At 30.5% G+C, this 16,076-nt stretch overlaps 3 protein-coding genes across 3 annotated transcripts; all 3 read left to right on the plus strand.

The window, feature by feature from the left end:
* Window positions 1–2,754: 2,754 nt before the first annotated feature.
* LOC25486570 (GDSL esterase/lipase At5g45910) lies at window positions 2,755–4,914 on the plus strand. The gene is made up of 5 exons (XM_013608163.3): window positions 2,755–2,983; window positions 3,189–3,410; window positions 3,510–3,652; window positions 3,755–4,034; window positions 4,721–4,914. The coding sequence occupies exons 1-5, from the start codon at window positions 2,755–2,757 to the stop codon at window positions 4,912–4,914; spliced, it is 1,068 nt and encodes a 355-aa protein (XP_013463617.3).
* Window positions 4,915–7,471: 2,557 nt separating this feature from the next.
* LOC120578312 (GDSL esterase/lipase At5g45910) lies at window positions 7,472–9,719 on the plus strand. The gene is made up of 6 exons (XM_039830984.1): window positions 7,472–7,479; window positions 7,600–7,787; window positions 7,994–8,215; window positions 8,315–8,457; window positions 8,560–8,839; window positions 9,526–9,719. Exons 1-6 carry the CDS (start codon window positions 7,472–7,474, stop codon window positions 9,717–9,719), a joined length of 1,035 nt encoding a protein of 344 aa, XP_039686918.1.
* A 2,564-nt stretch (window positions 9,720–12,283) lies between these two features.
* Window positions 12,284–13,659, plus strand: LOC120578313 (GDSL esterase/lipase At5g45910). The gene is made up of 5 exons (XM_039830985.1): window positions 12,284–12,291; window positions 12,412–12,599; window positions 12,806–13,027; window positions 13,127–13,269; window positions 13,372–13,659. Exons 1-5 carry the CDS (start codon window positions 12,284–12,286, stop codon window positions 13,657–13,659), a joined length of 849 nt encoding a protein of 282 aa, XP_039686919.1.
* Window positions 13,660–16,076: the final 2,417 nt, after the last annotated feature.

Raw genomic sequence — 16,076 nt, forward strand, 5'->3', positions numbered from 1 at the left:
CTTCTCAAGGAAATTATTTTGTTCCCTAGATATTCCAAAATTATCTTTAATTAATGTTTTTGTTAAACAACAACATAAAAAAGTTAATTAGTTAGAGCTAATTTTAATTAAAAAAAAAACATTAATGCATTAGTAATTCGAAACATAATTATATTAGTGATAATATTTTCTTCAAAATGAAACTTATATTTAAGGACAAATGTAGTATATGTTTTTAGATTGTGAGATACTTGGTACTTTATACCACTTAGATTTAGGGGCTTTTCCTGAATTACATTCACTCACTAGTCCCTAAATAATACATATCAACCGAAGATATCATCAATAACGTTTTTTTTTAGTCCATAAATAGTAGCTTTTTTCACCACTAAAATAAATCAATGATCCTTATGTGACTTATATTTTTTCTTTCTTTTAAATATCCGATTTAATATGATCTCATTTTGAGCTGGCCCACTTCTATAATTTAGATTATTTGTAGGAAATTTTATTCTTTATAATACTAAATGCAGTCATGGATGTCTTGAACATTCATATATGTGACAACTTTTGTGACAACAAATTTTTTGCAAAGGAAATGAAGTAGTGGCACAAAAATCAAAGCAATAGAGAGAGAAAATAAAAAGATAATGTAAGTATGAGAGAGAAATTTATCACAAAAATTGTAAAAAATAGTTGTTCAAATATCATTTCTGTATGCTATATAAGTATCCAATCGGTGGAAGTGATTGCATGAATTGGAGTCATAGTAAATAATTTTAATTTTTTGGGGTGGGGGGCCTGTGTGTGTAAGACCCCTAGTAAAATCTTGACGTTTTTTAGTCTCATCACATTAATTCCAGTTATATTAAGAGTCTCACATTAGATAGAAAATAGTCTCGCAATATATATATATATATATATATATATATATATATATAAATATAAATGAGGGCAATTATCATATCACGAGTCGATTTTATGGAGTTGTGTTAGACCGAATTACGATTGCTAAGAAACTAAAAAAATTTCCCACCACCCCATTTCCCGCACGCCTTTTTTTTTTACGAAAATGCCCATGAGGTTTTTCGGATTTTAAAATTCGACATGATTTTTCACTAATTCGGATTTTATAATCCAAAATATGCTTATGTATAATCCGCAATCAGAATCTCTTCCATTTCAGCAGTTTTGAATTATATTTTTAAAAATAAACCAAAAAATAAAGGTAAAAAATGCTAAAATTTGTCAAATAAAATCATAAAAATATAAAAATACCACAAAAATTTCTAAGAATCAAATAAAACTAATGAATTTTTTTTCGGATTTTTCTAAAAATATGAAAAATGGGTCTAAACGATGGGTCTAAAATGGTTCTAACCAATAAGAAGTCCCTTCTATGAGAGTCTTGATCCTTGATTTTTTTTCCTGAATTTCTGGTGAAGTTTCGGAGCAATCCGATCAAGTAGTCCAAAAACTGGATTTTTGACTAAGAACAGCTAACAATGACCCAAAATAAAAGGATGAGAGTTAGGAAGATTAATATTATCCTTAAAATGACGATCCATGTTACAAAGATATTTAAAATTTGTGCTGATATAGTTTGGATTATATAATCGAACAATTTTTCCCTTGAAAAAGGGTGTTTAGGGGGTGATCAGATTCTATAATCAGAAAAAATCAAGGAACACGCCCTATTTTTTCAGATTTTTGGATTATAAAATCCAAATTGGTGAAAAATCATTTTTTTCACCCCATGACAAAGGAAAAACTCAGTTCGGATTCTAAAATCCGAAAATCAAAGAGGAGTTTTTGGAAGAGAAAAATAGGGCACGCGAGAATAGCATATAGTGAGAAAAGTAATAGTCTTTCTAAGATGGTATCAAAGCCTACTCCAAGATCCGTTGGGTCACCTGCTATTAGGTTTTTGCTATCGGGCCATTCATCATTTATGCCCACGAACCAAGCTCAATAGTGCTGATCGTGAGAGTGTGTGTTAAGAGTCTCATGTAACAACCTGTTTTTCGTTAGAATTATTTTATTTATTTATTATGTGTTTAATTGCTAGTTTGTGTAATGCCCTACTTCTATTAAAGTGATAAAACACGTGAATAATACAAATATTCAAGAAATAAACCTCATGTCTCCAAAAGTTCCAAAACATGCATATTAAAATTTCTCAAAACGTCGCAGCGGATAAATAAAATACATCTCCAAAATAGCCATGTCATAAACTCACAAACACATCACTTTATAAAATATCCTATCCCGACATGTGGGTAAAATCTCAACAACATAATCAACGTAGAATAACATAAAGACTGACATCCGAGAGCAGAGCCTAAACTAAGACTGCCAAAAACAGATAGCGGAGGTAGCACCTGCTATCCTCAAGCACTCACGAAGCAAGCAACGAACTATTTATGCACGCCGTCTGCCCATTCATACAAATAGGTAGGCAGTCCACCACAAACCTATGGGAAGGAAAATTAACACGCGTTCAAATACCAATATATATTGCTAAAATAAAAAATCAACACATATTTAAAGAATCTGTCATAAAAAAAAAATATGTATTTACATAATGTTTATGTGCTGGAAAATATTAGTTAATGTACAAGACATTTTATAAGATTCAAGGTAATTAAACAACTTCCAGATTATAATGTTTGATGTATGACAAGATAATGGGTTGGTGAGACAATATATATAATTTCAATTTACCTATCTTCAGGTAATATAGACATTGATAAACTCATGGCTTACAATAACACCATGAATATCTTAATCCTCTTTTGGGTCACATTTGTGTATAGTTTTTTTGGAGTTTCAAATTCCAATCATCTTCCATATGACGCTATTTTCAACTTTGGTGACTCAATTAGTGACACAGGAAATCAAGCTTCTTTCTACACAGTGCCAGGCAATAGTTCTTATGGTTCAACTTATTTCAAACAGCCTTCAGGACGTTTTTCAGATGGACGCTTGATCATAGATTTCATAGGTATTTTAACACTTAATTTTAATCTTTTCATATACATTTAATTTTTGGAAAAATTAAATATTTGCATACTTGAATTTCACATGCATAATAATGAGTTTGAACTGGGGTGTTAGAAAGTGTATTATTGATATTTTTTATTTAAATAAACTTAATATTCTCGCAATTTTAATGGAATACACATTAACAAATACTCATTCATTTGTAGCGGAGGCATATGGATTGCCATTTTTGCCAGCTTATAAGACTCTCACCAAAGGCCAAGACGTCACGAAAGGAGTGAACTTTGCATTTGCTGGTTCCACTGCACTTAATTATAATAATTATCTCAATAAAAGTAGAATTCTTGTACCAGCAAGTAATTACTCATTGGGTGTACAACTTAAGATGTTTAAAGAGTTTAGAAATTCTACCTGTAAAAGCAAGAAAGGTATTACCATATCTCCTTATTTAATTAACGTCTCTTTCAAAATGTTTTGTTTTTAATCCCATAACTAGGTAACAATGTTTGTTACATTATATAATGTAGATTGTCGTAGCTACTTCAAGAAGTCACTATTTTTAGTGGGAGAAATTGGTGGAAATGATCTTTCTTCTCATATCTCACAAAATTTTTCAAACTTTAGAAATGTTGTTCCCTTAGTGGTTGCTGCAATCACAAAAGCTACCACTGTAAGTTAAATTATACTTGATAGAGACATATGAATTGTTTAACAGTTTGGTGAGTAATGTACCAACTATATATTTTGTTTTTGGTTTCTTTCCATGTACTAGACATTAATCAAAGAAAGAGCTGTAGAGATAGTTGTGCCAGGGAACTTCCCAATAGGGTGCGGTGCCTCCCTTTTGGCATTGGCGACTGGCTATGGTAATAAGACTGAAAACTACGATGAATTTGGATGTTTTAAAGCCTTCAATACTATGGTGGAGTATTTCAATGACAAACTAATATATTCCATAAATACACTGAGAGAGAACTACCCTAATGTCAAGATAATATATTTTGACTACTACAATGCTGCCAAACGTTTATACGAAGCACCAGAACAATACGGTGGGTAGTTATTTTATTTAACTTTTTACATTTTACGTTATTAGATGTACAACCTATTGCGATTGCTAATTATATTATAGGTACATTTTTGCTTATCTTTTGACAAGCTTGTGATTGTGAGAGCTTATAGAAGCAGTGTATAACATGTGCATAAGCTCTCCAAATCAACTTATAAAAGTATTTTATATACAAATTATTAGAATTTGTTTAATCTATTTGTAGCGTTAAGACAAACACTTTGTACCTGGTTGTTCCCTCTTTTTATTGCGCTAATATGTATAAATTATGAATAATAGTTCTTATGACATTTTATCTTTTATTTAAAGTTATTGGTTAATAATCCACTTTCATATTGTAAAAAAATATACTCATCTTTTCAATGACAGCAATAATATAGAAAATACGGTATAATTCTTATATTTTTTATTGACACCAACAACATAACATTCTTGTAGGTAAGTTTATTAATAGGTATAATTGAAAGCGAAAAAGTCACCCTAAAACCATGTATTCCCTTTACATATAGTATATATTATAGAAATAACTTTACATAAGATCTTATACAATAAGGACTTATGCTACAATCGCCTGATTAAGTAGTTTATTCAAACAGAACGTAAGATTTACTTTTGTCTATTTCATTGATACATTTTCATTTATTTAATTCAAGTACATTTTTTATGCAGGCTTTGATAAGAGTAAAACTTTAAAAGCATGTTGTGGAGGTCCTAACACAACTGTTTGCTCCGACCCTTCTAAATATATAAATTGGGATGGACCCCACCTTACAGAAGCAGCATATAGGCAAATAGCAAAAGGACTAGTTGAAGGTCCTTTTGCAAATCCTCCGCTTAAGCCAGCATCCTTCAAAATAGCTTAAATATGAAAACAAGCATTCAATATAGGTTTCGTACGATGAATTTAAAAAAATATCAAGATTAATCTCTATATGAAGAAGTCATCATATCATTTTTTAGTTCTATCATAATTTATGTAGTTCTTGGATGGATTTATTATTATATGAATTTAATAATAAAGTTACTCTATTCAAGTCATGATTCAAATTAATAATAATTTACTTATTTGGTTGTATTATTTTTTTACATGTCAAGGATTTACTATTACCATTTTTTTGTACAGAAAGTGTTACCATTTTTAATAACTTCTAATAAAATTTTGCACCTCTTCCTCTTTTTCTAAATTATATAATTTGTTATATTGGTAAAAATTGTAAAGACACATTTAGACCTCGTCCAAAATTAAATAATCCATTCAAGCAAAAAATGTTATAGGAAATGGACAATGAATAAAAGTATATTATGCAAATTATATCTTTTTCAATTCTTTGTCCTTCTCGAGCGCCTTTTAAATTTTCAATTTTCCTCTTATTAAAATTTTGTAATCTGAACTAGATTTACACATAGACCATACCTATTTGTTACAGTGAACATATTTTTTTTGTCAAATTTATGTCTACTTGCTTGCAACACGCATAAAAATAATTATAAGAAAAATATAATGAAAGAGCAAGTAACACATTTTAAAGATAACGTTAAATAGGCATAAAACTAATATCAAACTATACAAAATATTTAGAAAAATACATCTAAGCTATAAAACATATTTCAAACAAAATATGTAGAGTGTAGCACATCCGAATACCAGTTTAACTACATCTCCTCCATATCACCATCCAACTCAGCTACTTGTCCTCCCTAGACATGTATTGCAAACTGGCCTACCAGATCGTTGAACTGCACATAAAGAATGCATAAACCACTTCTTTGTAAGCCTCTTTTAGATCATCACTATTTGGATCATCGGACAACGCTTCCCCCCCTTCTCTTTGGTCTTCTACTACTACTACTACTACTACTACTACTACTACTAATAATAATAATAATAATAAAGCATTTCCTTACTGGTTTAATTTTGTTTCAAAACAATAAAGTCACGAGAATAATTACTTTTTTTAGTCGAACGTTAAGTATGACTTAATTGCAAAAGCCCATCAAATAATAAGCTATTATTCTTAAATATTATGAAATCTAAATCTTTAATATAGTAGTAAAGCATAGAGACTTCCTATCCTCAAGAACTAAATCAAGAGACTTCATATGCTCAAGCACAACTGAAAGAGACTTCTATTCAAACAGAATTATAAAGAAATATGGTTGAGGTTGAACGCTTGATATACAATCAATGGTGTTCACAATACAAATAAGATACAAACTCTTAAGACTCTAGAATTTCTAAGATATGAAAGTTGTTAAGAAATTATAAGTGAACTTTTGATGCAGAACAATTTTAGCAGAGTTTTGGCACTTGTAAATTGTTGTATGAGTCTTGCCATTCCCTAAGTCTTCACTCCTTTATATAGAGGTGTGAAAGAGACGTTGTCGAATTGCCAGCACATCAAAAAGAGACGTTTGAAGCTTGATCAAATCACCAATGATCTTTTGCCTAATTTGGTTATTGTCCTACGAAGGATCAATTTCAAATTCATTTCAAGTATGGAGGAACATTGATGCAGGCATAGCTGTTGTTCTTGTCCTATTGCAGACACAAATCAGAGTAGTGGAGATAGTGGTTGTACACTTCGTACAATTGTCCTTTTTCAACACTCTCCAACGAATAGGCATCCACTGGCTTCACATCCATCTGAATTAGTTGTTGCTTCATTCTTCCAGTCTTCTGCAATAGTAGGCGAGATTAAATTCTTTGAACAACCTTTGAAGCTTCAATTCTTTCAGCTTCTGATGATCTTCAGCACCTGATGATCTTCAGCTCTTGATGATCTTCAAAACTTATGATGAAATCTGCTTCTGGTGACCTTGCTTCTGATGAGGTGCTTCTGATGACGTCAACTTCTGATGTACTCCAGAACCACTTGTTTCAGAACCTCTTTTCTTCAGACGCTTCAAGCTTCCTTCCTGTTGATTCCATTGCTCTCATTTGTTCTTCCAGAACCTATGGTTTAAAGAGACACTAAATTTGTGTCTATGGCCCTGCATACTTGAACAAATATTAGCATATCAAATTGATAATTTTTAATACTTTGTTATCATCAAAACTCAAAGGGTAATGTTAAACACATTTTGTTCCAACATAATTTCTTTTAATTTAAGCAATTTATAATGAACAAACCTTGTGTCTCAATGGACTTTTAAAAAAATCATTGAAATAGTTTATTTTTTTGGGAGGGGGACACGTCGTCGCCAATTCTATATAAGGAAAATTAACACGCATTCAAATGCTAATATATATTGCTAAAATAACAAATTAACAAATATTTAAAGAATCTGTCATAAAAAAAAAAAAACATGTATTTACAGAATGTTTATTTGCTGGAAAATATTAGTTAATGTACAAGACATTTTATAAGATTCAAGGTAATTAAACAACTTCCAGATTAATGTTTGATGTATGACAAGATAATGGGTTGGTGAGACAATATATATAATTTCAATTTACCTATCTTCAGGTAATATAGACATTGATAAACTCATGGCTTACAATAACACCATGAATATCTTAATCCTCTTTGGGTCACATTTGTGTATAGTTTTTTTGGAGTTTCAAATTCCAATCATCTTCCATATGACGCTATTTTCAACTTTGGTGACTCAATTAGTGACACAGGAAATCAAGCTTCTTTCTACACAGTGCCAGGCAATAGTTCTTATGGTTCAACTTATTTCAAACAGCCTTCAGGACGTTTTTCAGATGGACGCTTGATCATAGATTTCATAGGTATTTTAACACTTAATTTTAATCTTTTCATATACATTTAATTTTTGGAAAAAATTAAATATTTGCATACTTGAATTTCACATGCATAATAATGAGTTTGAACTGGGGTGTTAGAAAGTGTATTATTGATATTTTTTATTTAAATAAACTTAATATTCTCGCAATTTTAATGGAATACACATTAACAAATACTCATTCATTTGTAGCGGAGGCATATGGATTGCCATTTTTGCCAGCTTATAAGACTCTCACCAAAGGCCAAGACGTCACGAAAGGAGTGAACTTTGCATTTGCTGGTTCCACTGCACTTAATTATAATAATTATCTCAATAAAAGTAGAATTCTTGTACCAGCAAGTAATTACTCATTGGGTGTACAACTTAAGATGTTTAAAGAGTTTAGAAATTCTACCTGTAAAAGCAAGAAAGGTATTACCATATCTCCTTATTTAATTAACGTCTCTTTCAAAATGTTTTGTTTTTAATCCCATAACTAGGTAACAATGTTTGTTACATTATATAATGTAGATTGTCGTAGCTACTTCAAGAAGTCACTATTTTTAGTGGGAGAAATTGGTGGAAATGATCTTTCTTCTCATATCTCACAAAATTTTTCAAACTTTAGAAATGTTGTTCCCTTAGTGGTTGCTGCAATCACAAAAGCTACCACTGTAAGTTAAATTATACTTGATAGAGACATATGAATTGTTTAACAGTTTGGTGAGTAATGTACCAACTATATATTTTGTTTTTGGTTTCTTTCCATGTACTAGACATTAATCAAAGAAGGAGCTGTAGAGATAGTTGTGCCAGGGAACTTTCCAATAGGGTGCGGTGCCTCCCTTTTGGCATTGGCGACTGGCTATGGTAATAAGACTGAAAACTACGATGAATTTGGATGTTTTAAAGCCTTCAATACTATGGCGGAGTATTTCAATGACAAACTAATATATTCCATAAATACACTGAGAGAGAACTACCCTAATGTCAAGATAATATATTTTGACTACTACAATGCTGCCAAACGTTTATACGAAGCACCAGAACAATACGGTGGGTAGTTATTTTATTTAACTTTTTACATTTTACGTTATTAGATGTACAACCTATTGCGATTGCTAATTATATTATAGGTACATTTTTTCTTATCTTTTGACAAGCTTGTGATTGTGAGAGCTTATAGAAGCAGTGTATAACATGTGCATAAGCTCTCCAAATCAACTTATAAAAGTATTTTATATACAAATTATTAGAATTTGTTTAATCTATTTGTAGCGTTAAGACAAACACTTTGTACCTGGTTGTTCCCTCTTTTTATTGCGCTAATATGTATAAATTATGAATAATAGTTCTTATGACATTTTATCTTTTATTTAAAGTTATTGGTTAATAATCCACTTTCATATTGTAAAAAAATATACTCATCTTTTCAATGACAGCAATAATATAGAAAATACGGTATAATTCTTATATTTTTTATTGACACCAACAACATAACATTCTTGTAGGTAAGTTTATTAATAGGTATAATTGAAAGCGAAAAAGTCACCCTAAAACCATGTATTCCCTTTACATATAGTATATATTATAGAAATAACTTTACATAAGATCTTATACAATAAGGACTTATGCTACAATCGCCTGATTAAGTAGTTTATTCAAACAGAACGTAAGATTTACTTTTGTCTATTTCATTGATACATTTTCATTTATTTAATTCAAGTACATTTTTTATGCAGGCTTTGATAAGAGTAAAACTTTAAAAGCATGTTGTGGAGGTCCTAACACAACTGTTTGCTCCGACCCTTCTAAATATATAAATTGGGATGGACCCCACCTTACAGAAGCAGCATATAGGCAAATAGCAAAAGGACTAGTTGAAGGTCCTTTTGCAAATCCTCCGCTTAAGCCAGCATCCTTCAAAATAGCTTAAATATGAAAACAAGCATTCAATATAGGTTTCGTACGATGAATTTAAAAAAATATCAAGATTAATCTCTATATGAAGAAGTCATCATATCATTTTTTAGTTCTATCATAATTTATGTAGTTCTTGGATGGATTTATTATTATATGAATTTAATAATAAAGTTACTCTATTCAAGTCATGATTCAAATTAATAATAATTTACTTATTTGGTTGTATTATTTTTTTTACATGTCAAGGATTTACTATTACCATTTTTTTGTACAGAAAGTGTTACCATTTTTAATAACTTCTAATAAAATTTTGCACCTCTTCCTCTTTTTCTAAATTATATAATTTGTTATATTGGTAAAAATTGTAAAGACACATTTAGACCTCGTCCAAAATTAAATAATCCATTCAAGCAAAAAATGTTATAGGAAATGGACAATGAATAAAAGTATATTATGCAAATTATATCTTTTTCAATTCTTTGTCCTTCTCGAGCGCCTTTTAAATTTTCAATTTTCCTCTTATTAAAATTTTGTAATCTGAACTAGATTTACACATAGACCATACCTATTTGTTACAGTGAACATATTTTTTTTGTCAAATTTATGTCTACTTGCTTGCAACACGCATAAAAATAATTATAAGAAAAATATAATGAAAGAGCAAGTAACACATTTTAAAGATAACGTTAAATAGGCATAAAACTAATATCAAACTATACAAAATATTTAGAACAATACATCTAAGCTATAAAACATATTTCAAACAAAATATGTAGAGTGTAGCACATCCGAATACCAGTTTAACTACATCTCCTCCATATCACCATCCAACTCAGCTACTTGTCCTCCCTAGACATGTATTGCAAACTGGCCTACCAGATCGTTGAACTGCACATAAAGAATGCATAAACCACTTCTTTGTAAGCCTCTTTTAGATCATCATTATTTGGATCATCGGACAACGCTTCCCCCCCTTCTCTTTGGTCTTCTACTACTACTACTACTACTACTACTACTATTACTACTACTACTAATAATAATAATAATAAAGCATTTCCTTACTGGTTTAATTTTGTTTCAAAACAATAAAGTCACGAGAATAATTACTTTTTTTAGTCGAACGTTAAGTATGACTTAATTGCAAAAGCCCATCAAATAATAAGCTATTATTCTTAAATATTATGAAATCTAAATCTTTAATATAGTAGTAAAGCATAGAGACTTCCTATCCTCAAGAACTAAATCAAGAGACTTCATATGCTCAAGCACAACTGAAAGAGACTTCTATTCAAACAGAATTATAAAGAAATATGGTTGAGGTTGAACGCTTGATATACAATCAATGGTGTTCACAATACAAATAAGATACAGACTCTTAAGACTCTAGAATTTCTAAGATATGAAAGTTGTTAAGAAATTATAAGTGAACTTTTGATGCAGAACAATTTTAGCAGAGTTTTGGCACTTGTAAATTGTTGTATGAGTCTTGCCATTCCCTAAGTCTTCACTCCTTTATATAGAGGTGTGAAAGAGACGTTGTCGAATTGCCAGCACATCAAAAAGAGACGTTTGAAGCTTGATCAAATCACCAATGATCTTTTGCCTAATTTGGTTATTGTCCTACGAAGGATCAATTTCAAATTCATTTCAAGTATGGAGGAACATTGATGCAGGCATAGCTGTTGTTCTTGTCCTATTGCAGACACAAATCAGAGTAGTGGAGATAGTGGTTGTACACTTCGTACAATTGTCCTTTTTCAACACTCTCCAACGAATAGGCATCCACTGGCTTCACATCCATCTGAATTAGTTGTTGCTTCATTCTTCCAGTCTTCTGCAATAGTAGGCGAGATTAAATTCTTTGAACAACCTTTGAAGCTTCAATTCTTTCAGCTTCTGATGATCTTCAGCACCTGATGATCTTCAGCTCTTGATGATCTTCAAAACTTATGATGAAATCTGCTTCTGGTGACCTTGCTTCTGATGAGGTGCTTCTGATGACGTCAACTTCTGATGTACTCCAGAACCACTTGTTTCAGAACCTCTTTTCTTCAGACGCTTCAAGCTTCCTTCCTGTTGATTCCATTGCTCTCATTTGTTCTTCCAGAACCTATGGTTTAAAGAGACACTAAATTTGTGTCTATGGCCCTGCATACTTGAACAAATATTAGCATATCAAATTGATAATTTTTAATACTTTGTTATCATCAAAACTCAAAGGGTAATGTTAAACACATTTTGTTCCAACATAATTTCTTTTAATTTAAGCAATTTATAATGAACAAACCTTGTGTCTCAATGGACTTTTAAAAAAATCATTGAAATAGTTTATTTTTTTGGGAGGGGGACACGTCGTCGCCAATTCTATATAAGGAAAATTAACACGCATTCAAATGCTAATATATATTGCTAAAATAACAAATTAACAAATATTTAAAGAATCTGTCATAAAAAAAAAAAAACATGTATTTACAGAATGTTTATTTGCTGGAAAATATTAGTTAATGTACAAGACATTTTATAAGATTCAAGGTAATTAAACAACTTCCAGATTAATGTTTGATGTATGACAAGATAATGGGTTGGTGAGACAATATATATAATTTCAATTTACCTATCTTCAGGTAATATAGACATTGATAAACTCATGGCTTACAATAACACCATGAATATCTTAATCCTCTTTGGGTCACATTTGTGTATAGTTTTTTTGGAGTTTCAAATTCCAATCATCTTCCATATGACGCTATTTTCAACTTTGGTGACTCAATTAGTGACACAGGAAATCAAGCTTCTTTCTACACAGTGCCAGGCAATAGTTCTTATGGTTCAACTTATTTCAAACAGCCTTCAGGACGTTTTTCAGATGGACGCTTGATCATAGATTTCATAGGTATTTTAACACTTAATTTTAATCTTTTCATATACATTTAATTTTTGGAAAAAATTAAATATTTGCATACTTGAATTTCACATGCATAATAATGAGTTTGAACTGGGGTGTTAGAAAGTGTATTATTGATATTTTTTATTTAAATAAACTTAATATTCTCGCAATTTTAATGGAATACACATTAACAAATACTCATTCATTTGTAGCGGAGGCATATGGATTGCCATTTTTGCCAGCTTATAAGACTCTCACCAAAGGCCAAGACGTCACGAAAGGAGTGAACTTTGCATTTGCTGGTTCCACTGCACTTAATTATAATAATTATCTCAATAAAAGTAGAATTCTTGTACCAGCAAGTAATTACTCATTGGGTGTACAACTTAAGATGTTTAAAGAGTTTAGAAATTCTACCTGTAAAAGCAAGAAAGGTATTACCATATCTCCTTATTTAATTAACGTCTCTTTCAAAATGTTTTGTTTTTAATCCCATAACTAGGTAACAATGTTTGTTACATTATATAATGTAGATTGTCGTAGCTACTTCAAGAAGTCACTATTTTTAGTGGGAGAAATTGGTGGAAATGATCTTTCTTCTCATATCTCACAAAATTTTTCAAACTTTAGAAATGTTGTTCCCTTAGTGGTTGCTGCAATCACAAAAGCTACCACTGTAAGTTAAATTATACTTGATAGAGACATATGAATTGTTTAACAGTTTGGTGAGTAATGTACCAACTATATATTTTGTTTTTGGTTTCTTTCCATGTACTAGACATTAATCAAAGAAGGAGCTGTAGAGATAGTTGTGCCAGGGAACTTTCCAATAGGGTGCGGTGCCTCCCTTTTGGCATTGGCGACTGGCTATGGTAATAAGACTGAAAACTACGATGAATTTGGATGTTTTAAAGCCTTCAATACTATGGCGGAGTATTTCAATGACAAACTAATATATTCCATAAATACACTGAGAGAGAACTACCCTAATGTCAAGATAATATATTTTGACTACTACAATGCTGCCAAACGTTTATACGAAGCACCAGAACAATACGGTGGGTAGTTATTTTATTTAACTTTTTACATTTTACGTTATTAGATGTACAACCTATTGCGATTGCTAATTATATTATAGGTACATTTTTCTTATCTTTTGACAAGCTTGTGATTGTGAGAGCTTATAGAAGCAGTGTATAACATGTGCATAAGCTCTCCAAATCAACTTATAAAAGTATTTTATATACAAATTATTAGAATTTGTTTAATCTATTTGTAGCGTTAAGACAAACACTTTGTACCTGGTTGTTCCCTCTTTTTATTGCGCTAATATGTATAAATTATGAATAATAGTTCTTATGACATTTTATCTTTTATTTAAAATTATTGGTTAATAATCCACTTTCATATTGTAAAAAAATATACTCATCTTTTCAATGACAGCAATAATATAGAAAATACGGTATAATTCTTATATTTTTTATTGACACCAACAACATAACATTCTTGTAGGTAAGTTTATTAATAGGTATAATTGAAAGCGAAAAAGTCACCCTAAAACCATGTATTCCCTTTACATATAGTATATATTATAGAAATAACTTTACATAAGATCTTATACAATAAGGACTTATGCTACAATCGCCTGATTAAGTAGTTTATTCAAACAGAACGTAAGATTTACTTTTGTCTATTTCATTGATACATTTTCATTTATTTAATTCAAGTACATTTTTTATGCAGGCTTTGATAAGAGTAAAACTTTAAAAGCATGTTGTGGAGGTCCTAACACAACTGTTTGCTCCACCCTTCTAAATATATAAATTGGGATGGACCCCACCTTACAGAAGCAGCATATAGGCAAATAGCAAAAGGACTAGTTGAAGGTCCTTTTGCAAATCCTCCGCTTAAGCCAGCATCCTTCAAAATAGCTTAAATATGAAAACAAGCATTCAATATAGGTTTCGTACGATGAATTTAAAAAAATATCAAGATTAATCTCTATATGAAGAAGTCATCATATCATTTTTTAGTTCTATCATAATTTATGTAGTTCTTGGATGGATTTATTATTATATGAATTTAATAATAAAGTTACTCTATTCAAGTCATGATTCAAATTAATAATAATTTACTTATTTGGTTGTATTATTTTTTTTACATGTCAAGGATTTACTATTACCATTTTTTTGTACAGAAAGTGTTACCATTTTTAATAACTTCTAATAAAATTTTGCACCTCTTCCTCTTTTTCTAAATTATATAATTTGTTATATTGGTAAAAATTGTAAAGACACATTTAGACCTCGTCCAAAATTAAATAATCCATTCAAGCAAAAAATGTTATAGGAAATGGACAATGAATAAAAGTGTATTATGCAAATTATATCTTTTTCAATTCTTTGTCCTTCTCGAGCGCCTTTTAAATTTTCAATTTTCCTCTTATTAAAATTTTGTAATCTGAACTAGATTTACACATAGACCATACCTATTTGTTACAGTGAACATATTTTTTTTGTCAAATTTATGTCTACTTGCTTGCAACACGCATAAAAATAATTATAAGAAAAATATAATGAAAGAGCAAGTAACACATTTTAAAGATAACGTTAAATAGGCATAAAACTAATATCAAACTATACAAAATATTTAGAACAATACATCTAAGCTATAAAACATATTTCAAACAAAATATGTAGAGTGTAGCACATCCGAATACCAGTTTAACTACATCTCCTCCATATCACCATCCAACTCAGCTACTTGTCCTCCCTAGACATGTATTGCAAACTGGCCTACCAGATCGTTGAACTGCACATAAAGAATGCATAAACCACTTCTTTGTAAGCCTCTTTTAGATCATCACTATTTGGATCATCGGACAACGCTTCCCCCCCTTCTCTTTGGTCTTCTACTACTACTACTACTACTACTACTACTACTATTACTACTACTACTAATAATAATAATAATAAAGCATTTCCTTACTGGTTTAATTTTGTTTCAAAACAATAAAGTCACGAGAATAATTACTTTTTTTAGTCGAACGTTAAGTATGACTTAATTGCAAAAGCCCATCAAATAATAAGCTATTATTCTTAAATATTATGAAATCTAAATCTTTAATATAGTAGTAAAGCATAGAGACTTCCTATCCTCAAGAACTAAATCAAGAGACTTCATATGCTCAAGCACAACTGAAAGAGACTTCTATTCAAACAGAATTATAAAGAAATATGGTTGAGGTTGAACGCTTGATATACAATCAATGGTGTTCACAATACAAATAAGATACAGACTCTTAAGACTCTAGAATTTCTAAGATATGAAAGTTGTTAAGAAATTATAAGTGAACTTTTGATGCAGAACAATTTTAGCAGAGTTTTGGCACTTGTAAATTGTTGTATGAGTCTTGCCATTCCCTAAGTCTTCACTCCTTTATATAGAGGTGTGAAAGAGACGTTGTCGAATTGCCAGCACATC

The sequence above is a fragment of the Medicago truncatula genome, chromosome 2 (assembly GCF_003473485.1).
Source record: "Medicago truncatula cultivar Jemalong A17 chromosome 2, MtrunA17r5.0-ANR, whole genome shotgun sequence".
NCBI classification, from domain to species: Eukaryota; Viridiplantae; Streptophyta; class Magnoliopsida; order Fabales; family Fabaceae; genus Medicago; species Medicago truncatula.